We start from the raw sequence: 16,424 nt of genomic DNA on the forward strand, positions 1-16,424 counted from the left end.
TTCTCTGCTTGACTTATTTCACTCAGCATAATATCCTCCAGTCCCGTCCATGTTGCTACAAAAGTTGGGTATTCGTCCTTTCTGATGGAGGCATAATACTCCATAGTGTATATGGACCACATCTTCCTTATCCATTCATCCGTTGAAGGGCATCTTGGTTCTTTCCACAGTTTGGCGACCGTGGCCATTGCTGCTATAAACATTGGGGTACAGATGGCCCTTCTTTTCACTACATCTGTATCTTTGGGGTAAATACCCAGCAGTGCAATTGCAGGGTCATAGGGAAGCTCTATTTTTAATTTCTTGAGGAATCTCCACACTGTTCTCCAAAGTGGCTGCACCAACCTGCATTCCCACCAACAGTGTAAGAGTGTTCCCCTTTCTCCACATCCTCTCCAACACACGTTGTTTCCTGTCTTGCTAATTTTACAGTCTTTCTAATGGTTCCTCAGTTTGGGTATTCTGTAGCACCTTTTCATTTTCCTCTTCGCTTTTCAGTTTGGGAAATTCTACTGACATCGCTTCAAGCTCTCCGATCCTTTCCTTGGCCCTATCTGGTCTATTGATGGGACTACCCAAAGCATGCTACATTTCTCTTACAGTGTTTTTGATTTCTAGCTTTTCCTGTTGATTCCTTTTTAGAGTTTCCATCTCTTTGCCTATATTACCTCTCTATTCTTGCATATTCTCTTTTTTTCCATTAGCGTTGTTATCATAGTTACATAATCAGAAAGCTATCATGGTTAAATCCCCAGTCTGATCATTCCAAAATGTCTGCCACATCTGAGCCTGTTTCTGATGCTTGCTTTATCTCTTTAGTCTGTTGTGGGTTTGTTTTGTCTCTTAGCATGCCTTGTCATTTTTGTTGAAAGCCAGACATGATGTATCAGGTAATAAGAACTTAGGTAAAATGTCTTTGGTGTGAGATTATATGTTAAAACAACTAGCAGTTAGGCTGTTCAACGTTTGGTTCATCTGTATGTGTCGGATGTCAGAGGTTCCAGTTTCCTCTAGAATCCTGTTTCTGTCTCTATTGTCTTTGGGTTTCTCTAGAAACTCCTTAAACAGAGTCTGTGTCTCAGAGTTCTCTGTTATAAATCTACTGTTATTTTACTGCATCCTATTGATGTAGTGGTCAACGTATTGGTTGGAGAAGAGGTCTAGAGTCTTATGATTAAAACCAGTTTTTTTGTTTTTTATTTTGTTTTGTTTATGGGTGTGAGTGTCTGTGGCCTTAGAAGAGTTTATTAGACTTTCTCTCTTCCCTTCCCTTATGTGAGACACACAGCTAGAGGGGATTGGAATTGTTTAACTGCCTTTCCCCCAGGACATATAAACCATTGGCAAAATAGTTTCCCTTAAGGGTAGGACCTCCACTCTCTGATAGACCTGAAAGTGTTGCTGATTTTCAGTTTGTTCAGCTTCTTTTTTGTGAGGATGAGAGTGATGACTTATACATCAAAACTGAAACCAACAATTTCTTTTTACCTGTGATGATTCCCATAGGCCAACAATGTCAGTAAGAATGCTGTGGCAGAGTCACTTTTTCCCTCAGTTCCCTGTGAGAGAAAACCCACAGGGCATGAAGCCCAAAAAGGCTCTTAAAATTCAATGTATACACAGCTCATAGCATAAGTTGGTTTTCTAAATAATATAATACACAAAGTGTATTATACACTGATAATTTATTTCTACCTATTCTTCACCTAAACTAAAAATGGCAGAATGTATTTTCACCAAATTTAAAGGACATGTGGTAGTCTCTAACCTAACGAAAAAATTACATAGTAAGCATGGAATTCACTGTTAGGGATCACAGGGCATTTCCAAACTGAGCCATCAGTGTCTGTGGAGCCATAGCTAGGGTCGTCGCTGGTCTGAAGGGTCATGCCACACAGAATGAGACAGATGCCTGGACAGAGAGAACACTAATTTCAAAGATGAACTTCAAAAAATCACCCCCCAAAACCAAGACCCCACAGTTGATATAAATATCAATTTGCTATTAAGCTCCTTCTCTCAGACACTCTATTGTAGCATGCAGGGTAAGGAGCAACAACTTATTCCTTCAGTGGTGGTTATTCCCACAAATGTCCTCATATAATTGTAGGAGTATTTACTGTGACTTTGTTTGAAATGTAAAGGCAAAAAAATAAATAAATATATTCATGAATGAGCATTTAATTAAATAAATTTTGGTGGAATCACCCAGTGAAATTTTGGGGCTGTTAAGCAAGAATATGGCAGAAATTCCACCCTCTGTATGATGGAGTAGCTTCAGTAGACCAGCCCTCCTACAAAGGATGACAAGGAAAGCAGGCCCACAGATGATTCAGATTGGTATTATAAGGCACAGAATAAATAACTGTGACTAATGTGTTTAAGAAATCAGATGGCAAAATAGAGAATTTTACTCAAGAATTATAACCCATTTTAAAAATCATAATGTGTTGCGGCACCCGGGTGGCTCGGTTAAGTGTCCACCTCTTTGTTTTGGCTCAGGTCATGATCTCAGGGTTGTGAGATTAAGCTCCATGTCAGGCTTTGTGCTCAGCAAGGAATCTGCTTAAAATTATCTCTCTCCCTCTTCCCCTCCCCCCTGATCTCTAATTCTCTCTCAAATAAATAATCATAATGTGAAAATTCTAGAACAGAAACATGCAAAGAATTAACTAAAAACTCATTGGGGAGAGCAGTCTGGAGACTACTGAAGAGAATATTAGTGATCCTGAAGAAAGATTAGTGGAAAAAGAAATCCAAACTGAAGCATGTAGTTCAAAAAGAAAGGAAAACCCAGAAAATAGCATATAAGACATATAAACAAGAAACAGTGTAATATATTTGTAGATCAAATCTCAAGAGGAGGAGAAAAAAGGGGCATAAGCAATATTTGAAGACATAAAAGTAAAAAAAATTTCAAAATAATGAAACCCATTTATATACCTACAGACTTAAGAAGCACTATGAACCCCCCAAAGACAGAGGGAACTGCATCTGGGCACTTCATAATAAAACTTCTGAAAATCAAAGACAACAGAATATTCCGAGCAGCTGGAGACAACAAGATACACTCCAACACACATTCTCTTCAAAGGAGACATAATAAAACCTCAAATGACTTCTTGAGGAAAACTATGGAGGTCAGAAGACAATAAGATATCATCTTTTTAAAACCTGAAAAAAAAAATCAGCTGGCAACTGAGAATTCTATAACCAGCAAAAATATTCTTCAAAAGTTAGGGCAAAAGAAAGACACTTACGGAAAAGAAAAAAACATAGCTAGGAGACACTCTAAAAGAAATACAAAAAGGAACTTTCACAGAGGAAAAATGATCCTATACAACGATGGCTATTATACTAGCTATGATATCTACTAAAAGAACAATAAAAATGTACATCCAACAAGGTAATAGAGGGAAAACAGTATAATAAAATAAATTCGGTGAATAAAAAATAAAGCAAGAAATATAAAAATAAATAAGACATTATTAAGAAAAATAGAAAACAATTATTAAGATGATCGCTATAAACCCAACTTAATGGTGATAACATTGCAAATAAATGTATTAAATACTCTAATTAAAAGACTACTGTATTCAGATGGATATCAAAGTAAGTATCACATGCCACTTCCAAGAGACATACTGAAATATAAACACAGATATGAGAATATAAAAGGATGGAAAGACTAACACTAACCATCCAAATGTTAACCAGAGAAAACCGATGTGCTAACATTAATACCAGATAAAGCAGACTGTAGGGAAAGACGTACTAAGATAAAGATACATTTCAAAATGATAAAAGGAGAAATTGATTAGGAATATAAAATAATTCTAAAGTTATATTAACCTAATAAAATAGCCTGAAAAAATATATATAGTAAAAGGAGAAATCATCATTAACTCTACAATCATAGAAGAGGGATTTAACACAGTTCTCTCAGGAACCAATAGAAGAAAAAAAAAAGCAGAAAAACAAGCAGACAAAAAAAATAAGAAAGAAAAGAAAAGTAAAAGTAATATCAGTAAAAATAAAGATCTAATAACATGATTAACAAACTCATTGTTCAGAATATGTTCTCTGACCACTGCAGAATAAAGCTAGAAACCAATAAAGATAAGATAATAAAGCCCGCAAGTATCTGGAAGTGAGGAATTAATAATCAACCCATAGATAAAATGATCCACAGTGTAAATGAGAAAAAATCTGAGTTAAATGGTTATGAAATTTGATACATCAAAAATAGTTTAATGTAAGAAAGTGATCTTAGATTAATATTAATAGCTTTAAGTGCATACTTAAAAATTAATTATCCAGGCAATCATTTAAAGAAGTTAGAGAAACAATAATAATAAACTACAAAAAAAGAGGAATCAGGAAGACTGAAATATAATAGCAGAAATTAATAAAAGAGAAGACAAATGCACAGTAGAAAAAATTCAACATAGTCCAAAGTAAGAAATTTTAAAAATCTAAAGTACTCAATCTATTAAAGAAATTGAATCTATAATTAAAATTTTCCCATTAAAAAAGTCCAGACTCAGTTAGCTTCTCTGGTGAATTTATCTAAATAGTTAAGAAAGAAATGTCACTTTTCTTCCATAAATTTTTTGTGGCAATGGAAAAAGAATACACCCTCCCAATTCAGTTTATGAGGTCATCAGACTCTTCATACCAAAACATAATGAGGTCTTTATGAGAAAGAAAATTCACAGACCAACTTCTCTTATGAACATATTTGAAAACGTCCTTTATAAAATATAGACGTTCTCACTCAGCATGAGCTAAATACTAGGTGAGCTTAATAATTAATGGGGAAAACTGATTTCTCTATGACCTTTGCAAATTTTGATCAAAATATTAAAAATATTTTACTGTTGATTATAGTTGTATAGGGAGATTTAAACAATAGAAGGGGTAATAATTTTAGTACACTGTGATTTAAAACATTAAAACATTGAGATAAAGTGTTGTATTTCTTTCTAAAAAACCAACAGCAGTGTTGGTTTTCCTCTTGTCTTATATGTACGATACAGAGCAAGCATCATTCCTGTGCTTTGGTAAATTGTCATACTCCTTTCTGAGTTTGGGTCGGTTTCTATATGTACAACATGTAGAAACATGTTGTACATGTACATGTACATGTTCACATGTACAACGCTCTGAATATCTCTGCAAGTCCCTTTAACGTGAAGGGCTCTTCCTGCAGAACATGTTCATCTGGTTGTCCAGCAGCTTCTCATTTATGTCCGAGAGTCTGTTCTCCCTGAATCCCTCTGGCACCACAGTTAGTGTCTCTCAAACGAGGGCAGTGCCAGCATCTCCAGGGTGGGTTATTCTTTCTATAAATCTGTGAACGTTTGATTAGACTTTCACTTCCAATGTTTTCACTTTGTTTTTTTACTGTACTTTCGTAAGTCGGGGCCAGTGGAGTATCACTTCTGTAAAAGATCCCATGTGTTTGTCTCTGGGAGCAAGAAGGCCATACCCTCCATGCTTTGCTATCAGTATGTGAACTGAATAACAGAAGTGCTCAGGCCAGTCACTGACAGCCTTTGAAAGAAGAGATATTATTGGTCACTGATCATTAGGCAGATCTGTGAGTTAGGTGGTGATTTGTGGACTAAAGGGCTAGCACTTTGTGCAATGGTCCACAGTTAACATACTGTGGTAACTGAAAGCTGAATTGTGTTGTTAGGGGACTGGAATTATTTCACTGCATATTCAGCAAGGTGAGGCCTACCTGTATTGGTAAAGAAATACTGGTTCCAAGTTCTGACTGGGGTCCTCGTACATGAATATTTACTTATTGAAATTCATTGAAGTAAGACACATAAAACTTCCAGACTTTTCCAAAAAATATGGTAAACCTCAAGAAGACATTTCCTTAAGAAGAAGATGTGGTCCATATACGCTATGGAGTATTATGTCTCCATCAGAAAGGATGAATACCCAGCTTTTGTATCAACATGGACAGGACTGGAAAAGATTCTGCTCAGTGAAATAAGTCAAGCAGAGAAAGTCAATTATCATATGGTTTCACTTACTTGTAGAGCACAAGGAATAACACGGAGGACATTGGGAGATGGAGTAGAGAAGTGAGTTGCGGGAAATCGGAGGGGGAGACTAACAATGAGAGACTATGGACTCTGAGAAACAAATTGAGGGTTGGGGGGGAGTTGGGTGAGCCTGGTGGTGGGTATTAAGGAGGGCATGTATTGCATGGAGCACTGGGTGTGGTGCATAAACAATGAATTCTGTTACACTGAAAAGAAATTAAATTTAAAAAAATCATTGTAACTCACCACATTAACAAAATAAAGAGAAAAGCTATGTGATCATCCAAATAGATTCAGAAAAAGGCATTTGCTAAAATTCAATCCCTATTCATAAAAATAAAAACACAAATTAAAAGAGGAGGCAGTTTTCTCAACCTATTAAAGGGCACTACAAACACTACAGTAAACCTCATATTTAAAAGTAAACTTCAGAACACTTTCTTCCTGAGACTGAGAATGAGACAAAGATACCTTGCTATCACATTTCTATTCAACATTACACAAGAGGTCCTGGCTCAGAGAAACTGCCTAACATTATTGAAAACTATTAAAGAATGCCTAATTAAAAGGAAGGATGTACCATGCTCATGAATGAGAGCATGCCAGTTCACCTGGAATTGATCTATACATTCATTGCAATTCCAGTCAAAATCAGAGTAAGTTGTTTGGGGGGAGGGGGGTGTATGTATGTAAATAGACAAGCTCTTTAGATATGCAAAGGAACAAGAATAGCCCAGCAATCCCAAAGAAAAAGAACAAAATTGGAGGAGTGGCCTTTTTGGCTATCAGGTTTTATGATATAAAGTTAAAAAATCATAGTAATTAAATCAGTATGGTATTGGCACGAGAACAGACAAGCCAATGGAACAGAACACAATCCAGAAACAGACCCATACATAAACGGTCACTTGATTTATGATAAGCAATGGGGAAAAGAAGGTCTTTTTTACTAAATGATGCTGGGTCAATGAATATCCATATAAAAAGTGAATCTTGGCTCCTTTGTTGTGTCATGTATAAAAAAAAATCTGTTCCAGGTGATTTTTAATCTGAAAGATCAAACAGTAAAGAGTCTAGAATAAAAAACAGCAGAATATCTTCATGAACATATAATAGGCAAATGTTTTTTAAACAGGACACTAGTAGTGCTAACCAAAATGGAAAGGAATAATGGGCCCTATTAAATTTTGGACTTTCTATCGATCACAAGGCCCCATTAAGAGAGTGAGATGGCAAACCATAGACTGGAGAAGGTATTTGCAATATATCTAACCAAAAATAACTTGTTTACAGAAATCAAGAATTCCTATACATCAATAAGAAAAGGACAATCTAAAAGACAAATGGGAAAGACATTTCACCAAAAAAGGATGTCCAAATAGCCAATAAACACGAAAATGTGTTCAAGCCTATCTGGCCTCAGGGAAATGCAAAATTAAGAGCATGATTAACTAGCATTGCAAACCCAAATAACTGGCTAAGACGAAGGTCTGAGAGTATTAACTGCTGGCAAGGATTTGGAGTGACTGCAAGTCCCAAACCGTGCTGGCAAGAATGTGTTAGTGCAACCACTTTGTAAAAATACTTGACACTAGCTCCTAAATGCAAACCCATTCAATTATCCAGAAATTTCCCTCTTCAAACTGTACCCTACAGAAATGCACACACAGATCCACCAAATCACATAAAAGAACTTTTCTAGCAGCACCACTGCTGAGAGGGCAAAACTGAAAGCAACCAATATTAAAATAGACAGATAAACTGTGGCATCTTCATAAAATTGAGTAATAGGCAGTATTAAGAATAAGCAAAGAATCAAACCACGTTTCGAATGAATCTCACAAACATAATGTTAGCAAAAAGTCAGACATGAAAGGATACATACTGTGTGATTTCAATGATAAAAGGATCAAAACAGGGCAAAGCAATGGACAGTGATGGAAATCAGAAGTGTGATGTCCTGACTGGAGGTGGTAACTGGACTGCACGAGGGAGGCTTCTGCTCTGAGTCTATTTCTTCACCCAAATGGTGACTAAGTGAGAATAATCTCCTGAACTCGTCTAAAATTATTACTTAAAAAATAAAAGAACATAGCAGGTGTACATGAGAGCCATGTATATCATGCAGCTAGAGGAAAAAAGTTAACTATAGTTCACCAAACATAATTCTATACCAGTAACAAAACAAAAAGGTGAATTACAGATCCAAAATAAATCTGTGAGGGACTTTTTAACAATATTTACCTTTTTCATGCTTATATTGTGTTATTTTTTGCCTTATGAAATGTTTGGATTTGTAAAAAAAGTGAGCCTTATTTACACATTTGAGAACAAAAGATAGTAAACAGTTAAAATACAGGTTTTCTAGCTGAACATTCTACAATACCAAAGATGTCCCCTGGGGCAGGGCACTGTGGTGGCCTAGACAGTGATATGCGTCTGTGGTACCCAGTAGCTAAGTTTTAGCTGCTCTGGTTCTGGGCTTTCTAAGTGAGCAAAAGGGCAGATCACTAAGATGAGCAGGTCCTTTATACTTGATGGAAACGCGCTTTCATTAGCTTCACTCAACTTGTACTCAAAGGAGCAGATTTTGTGCAGTTATCTGTGGAACATTCATGGAGAAGGTAAAACCCTGAAAGGTCACCACACAGATGCCCAACTCAAGTCCAAAGAAGAGACGTGGCACAGCAGATATGGCAACGGTATCATCATGCATTATTTTACTTAACAAAAGACGGCGAAGAGAACTACGATTTGCCATGTCTCATGCATAACACTTGACAGGCTTACCTGCAAACCTGTAGATTAGGAAGACAAACTCTAACTTCCATCAATTTTACTACCAGACACGCTTTCAGATAATCATGTTTTCCTCAATAAATTTATGACTAATTAAAAAAATCAAAAAACATCCAACCTTACTTTTAATCATTATTATGGTGAAAAAAAGGCAATTGTATCTCTAAGAAGTATCCTTGAAAATTATGGGTAGATTTTTAAATTTTATATCTGCCAGGAATAGCTATTGTGAATAAAATGATTTAGGAAACAAAGATGTTTCCAAGTAAAAACTGAAAACACACCCAAGATATGAAAAACACAAGCTGCACATGCATGTGTACACATGTACGCACAATCTTTAAATATCAAAAGTATAGCATTTCCCCTCACAGGAGAAATGGAGAACACATTTTAGCCCATTTTCCTTTTTAAAAAAGTACTCTGATGAATTAAGAAGGTCTTTATTCATATCTATACCCAGAACAACAATAAGAACTTAGAATTTATGCTCAGATTTATAGGCTTGCAAAAAATAAAAGCAAAATTCTAAATAATTGTTTAATGTCACAATCACACCCTGAACTCTCCCTTCCCTGCAACAACTTTCATTCAGAGCAACTTCCTCTTTTTTCTCTATAAAGCAATGTTCCTCTCTTTTGTTCTCTGGATTTGTCCATGCTTTTACCAGAGACGGTTTGTCCCTAATTACAACTCCTTGCTATTCCTAAGTAAACTCATTTTGCTGGTAAAATAACTGGTTGTCTTATTTTTGAGGTCGGCATTATAAACCTTTTAAAAGTGATGCAGAAAAGAATAAGTACACAGTGAACAAGTTAGAAGAGATTTCATCTTTCACATTATGCAAATGCATTTTGCTAGTGATATTTTCTATTTTTATAAGGATGATCCTCATTACTACTTTTACTATGTGAATTACAAAATTGACTGTGTATCTGTTTTAACAGGAACATATACATAATTACTCTGTGGAGATATTTTCAAAAGTGTCAAAATAGGAATTAAAACACTGACACTTTTTAAGGGCTCCTTATACGGCTCCAAAACACATGTTGTTTACAGAACGGAGGCTCTGTAAGATGGATTAGAACATTTGTATGGAGCAGTTTCTAAAATATCAGTCATTTATTTTATTTAAGGCAACGTTCAGATCTGATGATATTACCCAGAAATGCTTCTGGTTAGGGAGCAAAGTGTAGATGCACAATGAAACCAAAGTAACTTCACCACCTTCCATTTTCTTTGGAAAAGATTCCTCCTCCCTTTGTGGCTGAGATGGAATCAGGAGTCATTCGCCTGGAGCTGAACTTGGTGCCTGCCTGGAGTGAATGGGTTAGCTCTGCTCAGAGAGGTCAGAGCTCTTTTTGGACAATGGCTGCCAAGCACTCTTTCTTCCTTAAGAAAAGGCTAATAAGCAATCATATTGGAGAGGAGTGCAGTGCCACCGAGTTGTTTTAATTTGCTGTGTTTTTGACCAAGTCAGCAGAAAACTCACTAATTTTCTTTTCCTCTGTAAGAGAAACAGGGCTCCTGCCGTGTTCTGGGAGATACAAACATGCAAAACTACTATGGCTGAAGACATAGGATATTCATTACAAGTCACCAATGTTTTCATCTGATCGAATAAAAATTATTGCACTAAAAGAACACAACTAAGGGGAAACTTATTCCTTAGCTAGCTTGCTACAGTATAAGCTCAAAATTACAGAAGCAATTATGTCTAAAAGAGCGAAACTTATTTGGAAACAGAATTAAATGAAAACATGCAATTCTTTTTCCTGCACCAATAATCCTTCAGCTTTTACTTTTAAGTTTTAAACAAAGCTTCCCGCCCCCACCATCCCCCTGCTGCCCAACAACTTTCTTGGGTGTCTTAATACTGAGATACATTTCCCAGCCCCTCAACATATAAAAATGCCATGAGATGCTCCTTCATGCCCTAGGCAGATGGCAGAGAAGTTCCGCCACTGAGACCTTTACTTCGATAGGTCTTGATTTGTCTTATCACGAATGAGGATCACAGAAATTACAGTCTAGTCCTTTCACTTTAAAAATGAGAAAATCAAGGTTGGGGTGGAGAAGTATTGGAACCTACTTGTCTGTAGGGTTGGGACTAGAATACAAATCTCTTCTTGTCTCTTCAAGCTCTTTCCACTATCCCCTCCTGGAATGATAAAACCAACCCGGCAAACAAATCAGACATTCTTCACAACAAAAAGCATAGTCTGTGTTTTTGCTAGTGTTTTTTGTTTTTTGGTGTGTTTTTTTTTTTTTTTTTTTTTACCTCTGAAGAGATTATCCAAGTCAATATCTTCTTTTCCTTTGATTTTCAAACACTTTGCCTGCTGTACAAGTCTGGGCAAAGAACAGAAATAAAATCTAGATTCATTATCCGGTGAGGTAAGAATAAATCATGACAGAAGCACAAATTTAAATAGAAACCACAGGCTAAACAATAGTGAATTCGCAGGTATTCTGCTGCACAGAGCCTTGTTACAATTCTTCTTCAGTTTAAGATTTTAAAAAGGTATTTTCAGTCAGAAAATCTAACTTTGAAACCTGCAAGCTGAAAGCTCTCCCCCCTCCAACCTCCCTTCAGTATGTTACAGCAGAAAGTTTCTAGAACTCTCTGGGGGATGATCCCTTCAGGTTCTGAGAAGGAGCTATCAGGGATGATAATGGATGGTATGGTTAGCAAAAGGGTAAATAGTAGCTGCTACTGATGATTTTAGCTCTTATTTTAATCAGAAGATTATAGACATTGTGCTTAAACAACTGTATAAAGTAATTTAGTTACACAGTTGAATGTCAGAGAATTAATTAACTTTTAAAATGCTCCTGTATGCAGTAAGGACTAATTTTGTAACTCTTCCGTCATGAAACTTTATTAAAAACTTGAGGCTCATGGTTTGTAATGAATATGGAAGTTTCTAAAATGAAACTTTTTCCAGTGTTGCTAATTACTAAGTATCATTTTGAGTAGAGACCTTGAAATCGTTAATTTATCTGTATATATTTATGATTTTCACGAAGATTGTAATAGCTTGCTTTGCAAATGCATTTTCCTATTGCACTTGTACAGCAGCTCTCTCCTTTCATCCTCACTGACAAGCTTTCAAGTACTGTTTCAATTTTTGTTTTAGATGAGGACACCGATTCAGTCACCAAAACCTTACACAGGAATCTAAGTGACTTATACATAATTGGAGGTAATTTTATCTATTTATGACATTATACTTATAATATCTGTCATGTTAAAAACATATTCTATCTACTAGATATATATTTTTTTTACCATTAGACATTTTTTAAAAGATTTTACTTATTTATTTGGCAGAGGGAGCAGCAAGCAATGGGAGGGGGGAGAAGCAGGCTCTCTGCTGAGCAGGAAGCTGGACGCAGGGCTTGATCCCAGGACCCTAGGATCATGACCTGAGCCAAAGGCAGACGCTTAACTGACTGAGTCACCCAGTTGTCCCCCGTTAGACAATTTTTAATCAAAAATGCAAGAAACAGAGGAAGAATTTCTTCCTCTGCTATCCCACTGTGGATCTTAAAATGAAGGCCTAGATAGCTACTTGTGGGGCACCCTTGCTCTGGGTAGTGAAGCTGCAGTGTAGTGGGGAGACCAGCACCTTCCGCAGAGAAAACCTGCATCCAGGCTCTAGGCTTGTACCCTGGAGCTCATCTCTAAACTCTCAGCTTAGGTCTTAGCTTCCCAACGTGCAAAATGGAGACTGAACAATTCGTGAAACTCTGTATTATGAAATAGTCTGCAAACTTTTATTCGGCACGGATGTGTACAAAAATGTGAGGAATACTTTCATTAATCAATACGCTTAATATTCATTATGCTCTGCATATATACAGATCATCAGGATTTATTTATGTCCTTGTAGGAAAGGATACGAGCAATAGGAAGAGGGCTTGGATTGAAGCAGTGACCAGCTGGTGGAGAGAGCCGGTCAACATGGAAAGCCGAGGCACAGCGTGCGCACTCAATAGCCATGGTGTCGTCATTTTGCAAAGAATAAAATGGAAAAAAGTACCATTTTAGTCTGCTTATATATTTTGGCAAATATTTGTTTGGGTATATTCCCCCAAATTTTACAAATCTGATGAAACCGAGTTGATTTTCAAACCATCTTAAAAGCATCCCTTTACAATAGATCCTGATGAAGATCTTGATTCTATCTTCAAAATTTGAAAAATAGAAGCTAGGATGCCTTATATAACTTTGATGGGGACTTTAAAAAGCAATTTAAAAATAAATGAAATAAATTTACTGAGTGGCTTTAAAATAAAATTCCAGGCACTGCCATTAACCACAGACGTATTTCAGTACAGTCTTGCTTTCAAAGTGATTACATCACTAGGGAGATACACCAAGTCAAAACCTGTAATCAGTTCAGGCTCAGTAACATTTCTTGAGGGAGACAGGCACCTTCTAAGGACCCTAGACTCTTTACTCTGTTCACCCTCATTTCATTCTCACAAAAGCTCTATAAGGTAGAGGTATAAGACCCTGGATATAAATAAATAAACAGAGGCTCAGAGACACTAAACCACTTTTCCATCTTGGTGAGTCAGTGGTGAGACTCAGATTTAAGTCTGCAGACTCCAAATCCAGGTTCCCCCTACTCTGTGCATCACTGTCCAGGGCTTGTGGAGCACTCACAGAAGGCATCAAGAAGGTGTCACAAGGCACAGCAAAAGAAAGGGAGAGTCAGGAATGCTCCCGACAGCTGGAGGGAGAGACGGCCTGGAGCTAGGCGGGAGGGGAACTCCGTGGAGGATGCAATTGGGTCTGGTCCTAAAAGAAGGGAGATGTGCAGGACCGGCGGACTTGTAAAGTTCTAGAAAATGAAGGTGGGAGAAAAGCAGGAACTGCAGCAGACCAGGAATCAGCACAGTAAGAGGGAGGATGTTTGGCAGCCACGACGAGGCTCATCAACCTACTGGGCCAACGCATCTGCACTGTGCAGGGAAAGGAGGGCTTGGAGGTGAGGCTAAAAGAACAAGCTGGAGCCAAGTCGTGGAAAGTCTTGTACTCTGTTCTCAAGTATTGGACTTCCTCTTGCTGGCAGAGGAAATGTGATTGAAGTGTTGCATCTGGAAAGAGTCTCCTGCACACTGGTGGGCAGCAGAAATGTTTGGTGATGATTAGGCCAGTGATGTGCCAAAGATTATTTGTTTGTATTTTAGCTAAAAAGGCCATACCATTTAAATCTCCAGGTATTACTCTTTCAACGGTAATTCTGCTTGAAACCTGGCCCATACCTTTCATCACAGTTCCAGGTGCTCCAAACAACTTTCAAAGTCTTTTATTAATGCAATTGCTGGTGCAGCAGAAATGTCAGGCTAGTGTGTGTCTATGTACCCCTGATTCCCTCTACACAGGAGTGCACAACTTAGAGAATCACTGCTTCTGTTGGGGAGACTGGCCACTGTCATCCGATAGTCTCTACTACTCCCATTGATTTTCCACTTGCCTTGTCCTTTGGATTTTGCTACTTCCAGTGGAAAAAAGGGGCTGCATGCTCTCTGATCCCCTTTCTATGCTGCTGCACCTTTAACAAGGCAAGTTAGTGGCTGCTGTTTCTGGGCTCAGTCAATGCTAAGCCCTGAACCCTGAACTAGATGTCTAACATGAAGGAGGTAATATTACTCTTATATCTATGTGCTGAAAAACACAAAGAGGTTCAATAAGTCACACAGTAGGCTGAAGACCTAAAGTGGAAAAATAAAAATTTGGAGTTAAGTCAGGTTAGTCTAAATGTAGTCAGATGCTGTCTAGAACAGGAGTTGCCAAATGGGCAGCCCGTGAATCAAATCCTGCCCATTGCCTGCTCCTGTGAATGGAACTATAGTAGAACACAGCCTTGCTCATTCATTACTTACTGTCCGCAGCTGCTTTACCACTACAATGGGCAAGCTGAGGAACTACAGTAGAGATCGTAAGGATGGCTGAGCCTAAAATATTTACTCTCTGGCCCTTTAGAGAAAAGGCTTGCTGATTCCTGTTCTAGCAGTAAAGGAAAATTTTCCTAAAGCCAAAAATAAACATATGACATGTGAAGGTTTTACATACTACCTTTTCACAAAGTTGCCTTAGTAACTGCAGTTAGTTATCACTTAGAATAGGGCTTCAAAGGCAAATATTGAGCTCTGACTTTTTATTTTTTAAACGGATTGCCCAGGTCCAATCAGTATTTCCTTAAGATATTCCTACATGCAGGTATTACATTAATTTCATTCAAACTCAATCATGTAGCTTTACCTACATGCAGGTAGTATTACATTCAGCCAAAATAGTATCTGCCACCAAGAGAATCAGAATCTACCAGAAGATACAGATGTGTGCAGTGCCAACTTTCACACAAAGCAGATTGAGAAAAGGGCTCCAGGTAGAGATGAGAAACTGCTTTGGTATGACAAAGTAGGAGTGGATTTTCTGCTTAAAAGGCCAGTGAGATCAGAAAAACCTTTCAGGGGGTGCCTGGGTGGCTCAGTGGGTTAAGCCTCTCCCTTCGGCTCAGGTCATGATCTCAGGGTCCTGGGATCGAGCCCCACATCGGGCTCTCTGCTCAGCAGGGAGCCTGCTTCCCCCTCTGTCTCTGTCTGCCTATTCGTGACCCCTCTCTCTGTCAAATAAATAAATAAATAAAATCTTAAAAAAAAAAAAAGAAAAAGAAAAACCTTTCAGGAGGAGAGTAGTTTGTGTAGGCCTCCAAGCAAGTTTTACTAAGGGAAGCGTGAAGATGAACGTTGCAGAAACACCGACAGGTGGCGGGTTGGCCGGGGGAATAATGTATGCTAGGTGTGGTGTGTGATGAGGTGAGATGTGCAGGCTTGGGACGTGTCATGAGGACTGCAAGGGCTTTCTACACACACATGTATGGATTCTGTGTGTGTGTGTACGTGTTTGTATATGTGAATTTAGTTATAGTAACATAAAATAACTCAAGAACCTATGAGACTTGGGGCGCCTGGGTGGCTCAGTGGGTTAAGCCTCTGCCTTCGGCTCAGGTCATGATCCCAGGGTCCAGGCATCGAGCCCCACGTCGGGCTCTCTGCTCAGTAGGGAGCCTGTTTCCTCCTCTCTCTCTGCCTGCTGCTCTGCCTATTTGTGATCTCTCTATCAAATAAATAAATAAAATCTTTTTAAAAAAAAAGAACCTATGAGACTCTAATCTAAGGATAGATTCATACAGTATGTTTAGTTTATAAATAAAATGTAATTCAACTTTAAAACTACTGCATTATCAACCATCAATAAATGACATACATATGAAATGTTTATTGCAGCATTATTAAAGGAGGAAAAATACTGGAAACAACCTGAGTATCTATTGATTGGGGAGTTAGTTGAATAGATTAAAGTATGTCTACGCTATGAAAAATGATACGTTATTTAAAACAATGCATTGGACCCATTTGTGTGAATATGACAAATTACCCATGACATACTGTTAAATAAGTAAAACATATTTTTAAGCTAGTATCTCTTATTGTCAGACTTTAAGCCAGCAAACAATATTTTTACATGGCAGTCCATAAGAG

General features: G+C 37.7%; 1 protein-coding gene across 3 annotated transcripts in view; it reads right to left on the reverse strand.

Moving 5' to 3' along the window:
* The window catches only part of L3MBTL4 (L3MBTL histone methyl-lysine binding protein 4), a gene marked incomplete at both ends in the record, with an annotated part of 359,304 nt that overhangs the window by 92,887 nt on the left and 249,993 nt on the right, over positions 1-16,424 (reverse strand). For 2 of the 3 annotated variants that reach the window (XM_080822147.1, XM_080822146.1), the window contains one exon: positions 11,146-11,216. The exons of the other annotated variant lie outside the window; for it this stretch is intronic. In XM_080822147.1, the coding sequence (XP_080678273.1) occupies positions 11,146-11,216 (71 nt within the window). The remainder of the gene's footprint in view (positions 1-11,145; positions 11,217-16,424) is intronic. 3 annotated transcript variants of the gene reach the window in all.

This window comes from Martes martes (assembly GCF_963455335.1).
Source record: "Martes martes genome assembly, chromosome: 13".
In the NCBI taxonomy this organism is placed as follows: Eukaryota; Metazoa; Chordata; class Mammalia; order Carnivora; family Mustelidae; genus Martes; species Martes martes.